Source organism: Fukomys damarensis, unplaced genomic scaffold, assembly GCF_012274545.1.
Source record: "Fukomys damarensis isolate Sample0158 unplaced genomic scaffold, DMR_v1.0_HiC HiC_scaffold_19, whole genome shotgun sequence".
NCBI classification, from domain to species: Eukaryota; Metazoa; Chordata; class Mammalia; order Rodentia; family Bathyergidae; genus Fukomys; species Fukomys damarensis.
The window spans coordinates 34,327,263-34,335,876 of NW_022900931.1; the positions used below are offsets into that span (position 1 = coordinate 34,327,263).

General features: G+C 38.7%; 1 protein-coding gene across 1 annotated transcript in view; it reads left to right on the forward strand.

Annotated features, from left to right (window-relative positions):
• The first annotated feature begins 2,793 nt into the window (after window positions 1-2,793).
• Rab18 (RAB18, member RAS oncogene family) overlaps window positions 2,794-8,614 on the forward strand; it is a 20,897-nt gene continuing 15,076 nt past the window's right edge. The window contains exon 1 of the mRNA XM_010621276.3: window positions 2,794-2,888. Within this exon, the coding sequence (XP_010619578.1) occupies window positions 2,801-2,888 (88 nt within the window). The 5' untranslated portion in view covers window positions 2,794-2,800. The remainder of the gene's footprint in view (window positions 2,889-8,614) is intronic.

Consider the following 8,614-nt stretch of genomic DNA (forward strand, 5'->3'; position numbering starts at 1 on the left):
GATGAACTGACCACTGTCAGTTTCGAACTGTCTCTTTGAAGAAGGGCTTGCATCTTGAGAGAGAATTCTTATTCCTCTGGTTAGATATACATTAGAGCCCTTGGAAAACAACCTAGAAGGTTTAGCTGTGTGGAAGAGAATCAATGACCCCACTAAAGGAGACGCTCATTCCTTTTAAGACAAGTTAGAACAAAAACATTCGTCATAGATACATTCCTTGTGGGCTGTTCTCACCAGTAGTTTATTTCTTTACAGAGCTAGAGGCAGTAGAATTGTGTGGCTGAGGAATTACTGCACAACGAAGGGTGTCAAAATCCAAATCGGTACATTTCTTTCCAGTTTATTTCATAATGCTAGAGTGTAAAGAGTTCTTTACAGTGGCCAGGGGATCAGGATTATGAAACTAATGCTGCTGCTTGTGTAATCTTGTGTGATACTTGCATACTGTGGCACTTATTGGAGAGTGAGGGGCTGAATAGAAATCTCCAACTCTGTCTAAAGTGTGCAGTCTAAAACCTGACTCGGGGCCAGGGATTTAGCTCAGGCGTGCTGCCACCTGCCTGGCAAGTGGGAGGTCCCGAGTTCAATCCCAGGACCAACAACAAAACCGAACCTGCCTCAGTGTCCAGGCCTGGTGCAGTGAAAATGTAACAGGGGAAGGGGCATAGAGAGACCTTTTATTATGGAGATTGCCCTCCCTCACAACCTTCCTTTCCATTCTTTTAGATGAATTTGTTTTTAAATTGAGAAAAATACAAGTTAGTTATAATCCCACTCTTTATTGTAAATTTGGTGTAACTTTGAAAATATAAAAGCTGAAATAGGCAGTATTAAGCATAGGGTCCCTGATCATTTTGGGGTTCTCAATTCCTTTCACAGTCTAATGGAGAAATAGATACTTTGTCTAGAAAAATGCACCTATACACTTGTGAAAACATTTTGGTCTAACAGTGTACTCTTGAGCCGGCTCTGACTTGTACCCAGAGCTTCCATTAAACTTTGTTGCTTCACACCATACCGATTCTGTCTTTCCTGACAAAGTACCATTAGTGACAGGGGTCAGCAATGACTGAACAGAACTCCCTGGCTCAGTGTCTGGCGCACTGTCATATATGTAATGGGTAATGGTAAAAGCATTCTTACTTGTATTATGATATTTTATTACTAATATTACGATACACAGTTACGTTCACCTGTGATTTTGTAGTAGTATTTTTTGTGGTGACCAAGTATAGATTTGTATCATTTCTATTCTTAAATTATGGGTAACTCCATTGGGGAAGGAGAAGAAAAATTTTATTGTCGTTAATAGTCTTTATTGTTATCACCTAACTCACGTTTAAAGTTAAGTGATACATTATAGTCAAGATGTTAAACAAACATCTACAATTTGACTCTTGTGTTTTACTTTGATTCTGTGGTGCCTGCCTTGGGCAAACAAAAGAAAAGGAAACCAAGACAGGGTGAGTTCATCCTTTAGATACAGTTATTACTCTCCCTGGCTTTGGGCACCACCGAGAGGCCATTGTGTTTGGCTGTGCCCTGTGTGGCAGCAGCAATCACAACCTGTAGAAATGAAGAGTCAGGCAGATGTCTCTCCCAGAAATCGGATAGCTACTACTTAATTTTATTAGTATAAACAGGTCGCAGAACGATCTTTTTCTTTAAGAGTTAATATAAAAGAAGACTGGTTAATTTTGTATAGGGCTTTATCAAAAGCTTAGATTTCATTCTCTGAAGAGACTAAACACTGGCTTTGTATTACATAGAGTGAGGGAGGGGAAGCGCCTTGGAGTGTCCTTCTAATCCGGTATGTTCGCTTTCATCCCTTCCTTTCAGGTAAACATTTGGAAGATTTAGTGCTTCTTTCCCTCTCTCTGTAGCCCTGGCTTTTTTTGGTTTTTCACCCCACTTTTGCTAGCATTAACGTTTCATCACAGAACAGCTCTTGTCATGCCGTTCTTTAAAAGCCTCCATTAGCTCGTTGCCTGTTTGTTTTTTGTACCCTACCAACCACTTGCCAGAGAATGCGTCCTCTGGCTGTTAGGATCTTTCTACCCTTTCTTTTTACTTTTCTTCCCACTTAAGTGATGGTTGAACTACTTGTTACAAAATGTTATGCTTTTATGCCTTTCTGTTTTTACTTGATTGCAGAATTAATTACACAGCAGACTTTTTTTCAAAGTGTTGCATTCCAAGAAGACTATATTTCCAGTTTTATTTATGTCGGTTAAAGCATGACATGTTGCTAGTATGTTCCCAGAAGGATATACAGATACAGATTTTTTTTAAAAAAACTAACAAAAGCCCACTTTTTGGCACTTGGGGAGAATGAAGTACGTATACATTTACGGTAAACTGTTTTGCTCTTGGGATTTTAAATTGTCTTTCTAGTAATATAATTCCTCTGCATAAACATGTTCCTGGGAGCAGACCTACATCAGCTTTTCTTACCTGTGTTTAATAATTTATGGCAAAAGTTAAAATCATGAACACTTTTATCACATGATTAGAAGTAAAGGTTTCCGGGTGTGGTGGTGCACGCCTGTAATCCCAGCACTCGGGAGGCTGAGGCAAGAGGATCGCTATGAGTTTGAGACCAGCCTGAGCTACATAGTGAGTTCCAGGTCAGTCTCAACTACGTAGTGAGACCCTGTCTCAAAAAAAAAAAAAACCACCAAAAGCCGGGGATGGGCTGGAAGTGTAACTCAGTGGTTTGATCCTCAGGAGAGAGGGAAGAGAGGGGAGGGGAAGAAAGGGGAGGAGTAAAAAAAACAAAAAAAAAAAAAAAAAGAAGTAAATGTTAACTGCCTGGTCTTTTCTCTCTTTTAGCCTGCTCTTGAGGTTCACAGATGATACTTTTGATCCAGAACTTGCAGCCACAATAGGTAAGCCGAAATTTAAACATTCAGTAGAAATGCCATGTGTCTTCTTGCCTTTGGGCCGTTTTTTCCCACTGCCTTCCTGTCACCATCCCACTGCTTCCATGACCATTGAAATCTTACTTGTCTTTTAAGACTCAGCTTTGGCGTCATTACATCTCGGAAGTCTTTCTAGATCTCCCCCATCCACTGCGACTTCCTTCCCGTTTGTCTTGTGGCACTTTATTAATCCCACTGACAGGATGCACTCTGCGTGCACATCACTCCTGTGCCGTGGCTGGTCTTTTATTTGGTAGCGTATAACGGTAATTTCAGTACTTGTTGTGTGTCAGGTCCTGACCTATGTGGTGAGGCTGTAATGATTAATAATGCAGTTTGGTCTCTACCATCACAGACCTAATAGTTCGGAGTATCTGTATTTTTAATGTTTGGTGTAGAATTTGACTGGTATTCTGAACTGTAATATTTATTCATTTTAGTTACTAAGGATTATTAGAGCTGGATGTAGTAGTGCATGCTATAATTCCAGTGCTGTGAGAGGCCAAGGCAGGAGGAGGATGGCAAGATTGAGCCTAGCCGGGGAAACGCAAGGACTTAATGAGACTCTTATAAACAAAAATTACAGTTGGGAATGTCACTTAGCGTGAATACTCTGGGTTCAGTCCTCATTACAGTAAAAAGCAAGCAAATGCAAAGATTGCTAGTCGTAGCAATGCAACTCTGGAATCCAGGTTTTTTTTTGATACGGGGGTCAGACTTGGGCCCTTGCATTTGCAAGGCAGGTGGTGGAAACACTTGAGCCAAATCCCTGGCCCCCCAAATGTTTTTTAAGAATAAAATTTAGATGTCTGTCAGTGTTCATCATAGCATGTCAGAATATATGAAAAGGGCTGGGTGTGGTGACGCACACCTGTAATCCCAGCACTTGGGAGGCTGAGGCAGGAGGATCACTCTGAGTTCGAGACCAGCCTGGGCTACATAGTGAGTTCCAGGTCAGTCTGAACTACATAGTGAGACCCTGTCTCAAAAAACAAAAAACAAAACAAAACAAAAGAATATATGAGAAGGGGTAAATATCTCAGTGTCAAAGTCACATTTTAAGAGTAGAAAACAAAGGGATCACAAGATACTTTGGGGTAGTTGAAAGATGAAGTTGAGTAGAGTCAGACCTGGAGAGTTACTGGCTCTGACTCAAGAGGGGTGACCTTTGAGCAAGTCCTTAGACTTCCTTGTCTTTATTAGTAAATTTGAGAGGCTTAGGAGATGGATAATAACTTTTATAGCAGTTCTAAAAGTTCAGGATCTGCTGAGAAAGACTGCAGTGACAATCCTAGTATTACTAGGAAAAATAAAAAGTTTATTTTAATTGGCATTGTTTTTATTTGTGAAACAATTCTAGATTTAGAAATAGGTTGTAAAAATAGTGAATCCTTATATATCTTACCAACTTTCCTTAATATTTATTGCATTTGCTTTATCACTTTTTTCTCTACATATACTATTTTTTTAAATAGTTGAGAATAAATTGTAGATGTGATATCTTTAACATCAAAGTAATGCGTATTTCTTACATGAACACGGGTGTAATTCTGTCTGTGGACAGATTTTGCCAGCTGTCCCATTTGTAGCCTGTGTAACAAAAGAAAACGATATTTCTGGACTAGGATCCTGCCGAGGGTCAAGCATTAAGTTTAGCTGTAATTTCTCTTCCACCTCTTTTTGGTACCGGGGATTGAACTCAGTACCTTGGGCTTGCAAGGCAGGCGCGGTGCCAGGCGGTGAGCTAAGTCCCCTGCCCTCTTCAGTCTCTTCTAAGCTGAGTAGCTTTTCAGTCTGTCCTTGTCTTTTGTGGCCTTGACAGTTCTAAGAATACGGGCCAGTAATTTCTAGTGTCCCTCGTCCGCGCTTGTCCATGTCGTCATGGCTGCCTTCCAGTGTGCGTTTGGGGCAGGAATCCCACACCAGGTGCTTCCCATAGGCAGGAGGTGGGCAGCAAGCTTTGTCCCATTCAGCTGATGGACCTTGCTCACTTAAGGTGGTATATACCACTCTCTACTGTAAAGTCACTGTTTTTCCTTAGTAACCACGAGATTTCTTGTACAGACTATATAGAAATCCTGGTTCTTACTGCGCATTTTGCTGTCATTTTAGTGTTTATTGGTGAGTCTTACCTGTCACAGGTGATAACGGTTGGCTGGTTGTCAAATAATTTTTTCAAATGTTTTCTTTCTTTGTATATTTTTTATTTGAAATCTTGTAAGGAGAGCTGTTCTTTGTCTCCCCACAGGGAGCTCATTATATCAGGCATCACTTGGCTTTTATATGACAAAAGAAAGGGAATCACTTAGAATACTACTTGCTAATTGAAAATCCACTTTAATTTGGCATTCGTGTATTTGCTCCTATATAAAGTTGCTTAGTGGTAGGAACAATAACTGTTAGAAAAATTAACATGCCTAGAGATAAAATTTTACTAAAGGAGCCTAATATAAACTGTCTTCATTTTAAGCTCAAATGAATTATGGGGACTTAAGGAATGACACATCATGGGTTGTCCTTATTACAAAGGGTTTGTCTTTTGCCAAAACAAATACTAAGATTATTGCATGCTGATGAGAGAGAGAGAGAGAGAGTGTGTGTGTGTGTGTAATATATATATATATAAAATAATGACAGTGTCTCTCCTAACTAATTTTGGCTTAAAGTCTATTTTGTGAAATATAAGTATAGCTTCCAAGTCCCATTTTCTTAGAATATCATTGATATCATTCCTAAAATGGTATCATTGTTTAGTAATTCTTCTAATTTAAAATGTTACTTCTTAGGGCCGGGGGTTTAGCTCAGAAATGTTCCTCAAATGGGACCCAGGCCTTGACTATATTTTTAAAAGTATCTTTTATATCTAGGCATCAGATTACATTCTGCCTCCTGTACACAAATGGGCTTTAAAAATAAAAACATGTAGCACAATTGATAATGGCCTTATTTAAATTAGTGTTTTATAAAAAATTAGTTTTTGACTCATTAATGTACAGTAAGGAAGGAAGGTATATCATTTTAAAAATAGACTCAGATTACTGTCTTGTATAAAAACTTTTAAGAGAATTCTTAGATTTTGTGTTTAGTAGTGGTACTGTAATGTTGGCATTTTCTAAAATCGAAAATAACAACCCAGTAGTTTTGTAAACTAGAAGGCAGCGAAAACTGCAAGCCATGAAGTAAGGGAGCCGCTGGGCGTTTGACCGCGTTGCCTGTGGAAGTAGAGGTTTCCGGCTGAGTAGAAAGGCTGGGTGAAGGAATTAAAACCTGAATCCCGTTTACAGAAGCCAAAGGGCTGTCCTGAGATAAAGGCAGGAGCTGTCTTGCACCTGCTTTGATTCTAAGAAGTTGGGGAAATGAAGCCAGGGAGTCACACAAAGGAGCCATTTTTCCAGGCAGTGCTCTCTGTGGTGGGGGCGACGCCTTCGCATTGTGAGAAACTCCGAACACTCTCTCTGTGGTTGTTGAGAAGTTAAACACTTGTTGGAAATAACAGTGGATACTGTTTCGGAATTTTAAAAACTCATTATTGTAAAAGCCTATGGAACAGTTTAATAGGATTAATCCTGGACTTGGCAAGAAAGTCAATCTCACATTGAAAAGTAGAGATTTTACAACAGCAGTCTCTGATAATTTATTTTTCAGTTAATATTTTTATATGTTCCAGGCTTATGAGTTGATAGAATGTTAGTTAAAATTATCAGACCTTAACAATTTGAGGTTTTTTTGGGGGGTGTTTGTTTGTTTGTTTTGGTACCAGGGATCCTAACTGAGTTTTTTGGTAGATGGTTCTTTGAATTTTAATATAACATATGAAAACATGCATATACTCATATAATTGAATACCAAGCAGTTCTGTCATTCTGGAAAAACTACCTGGTGCTGTCCTTTTATACACAAACTTTTCCCTTGCCTCTAGCCAATGGCAACCACTGATACTTGGTTTCTTCTTTTGTGGTACTGATTTTTGAACTCTGGGCCTTCTGTGTGCTAGATGAATGCTCTGCCAATGAGCTACAACCCGAGCCTTTGTTTCTTAAAATTTTGAGGCAGAGTCTTGCTGAAGTTGCCCAGACTGACCTTAAATTTATAATGCTCTTATTTCAGTTTCCCTAGTAGCTGGGATTACATACATGGGCCACAATTTTACCTTTTTTAGCATAACATAAATGGAATCATGTAGTACATAATCTTTTCAAACTGATTTCTTTTACTTAGCCTGATGCCTTTGAGCTTCTCCAAGTTGTTGTGAGTCATTCGTTACTTTTTACTGCTGAGTTGAATTCCATTGGATGAATGGATGGACCATAGTTGGGTTATTCATCCACTAGCTGTAGGACAGCTGAATTCTTTGTGATTTTTTTTTGTGATAATGAATAGATTTAATGTAAACGTTCATTTACAGGATTTTGCATAAATATTATTTTTTTTTATAGCACATAGGCAGTAGTAAGATTGCTGAATCATATGGTAGATTCACATCTAAGTTTGGAGAGCATTTTGGCCATCCCCACTAAGAGCATATGAGAATTTCTGTCCTGTGTCTCTTATATTTAGTATGAGCAGCCTTTTAAATTTTTAAGCAGGCTGAATAAATGTGGGTTGGTATGATACTTTTCATATGAGACAAAACACCCAACACCCAAAGTTAAAGGAGGAAAGGTTTGGCTCACAGTTTGTGGCAGTTTTAATTCATAGTTGGCTGGCTTCAAGAAGGGTGACATGGCAGAGGGGCATCGCAGAAGCGAGGCAGTTCATGGCAGGCAGAAGGTAGCAAAGTAGCAAGCCATAAGCGACAAGCAGGAGCCCTCTTTCTGTCCCTTATATCTTATCCAGGCTGCCCACCTTTAGGGCAGGTAGCACTCACACCCAAGGTGGGGTACCCTTGATCCCAGCATCACACACCTTAGATCCAGCCACCTCTGGAAAACCACACCTGTGACTGTGCAGGGCTTTGGGGGACATCTAAACACAGCCATGACAATTAGTTATCTCATTTATTTGCATTCCTCTAATGACTAATGATGTTGGGCATTTTTAAAGTTATTTGTCATCATACCCATGGATATTATTTTGTACGTGTGAAGTGTCTATTCACCTGGGCATAGTTTTCTTATTGTTGAAATTTGAGCTTTTTATGTATTCTGCATATTAATCTCTTACTAGGTGATACATTCTTTGCAGGTATTTTTCTCAGTTTTTGACTTATCTTCATTCTGTAACAGTACATTTCTAAGTGCATAAGTGTTTTATTTCAATGAAAATCAATTTTGTCAATTTTTCCATTTATGGATAATGATTCTGATGTATCTTTTGTCTAACAAAGATTGCAATGATTTCTTCTGGAAATTTTATAGTCTCAAGTGGAACATTAAGCATAATTTTTTTGAATATCATGTATGAAGTAAGGATTGAAGTTCTTTTGTTCTTTTTTCTTGGCATATGAATATCCAGCTGTTCCAATACTTTCAGTTGATTATTTTTTACTGAACAGCTTTTGCACCTCTGTAAAGATACTAGCTGTCTTTATATGTGTGGGTGTATTTCCGGACTCTGTTCTGTTCATCTTTTTGTCAGTACTTCACTGTCTTGATTTCTTTGTAATACAGATGTGTTAATCTGTCATCTTTATTCTTTTTCAGACTTGTTTGGAGTATTTTGGATATTAGTACTCTTTTTTTTTTTTTTTTTTT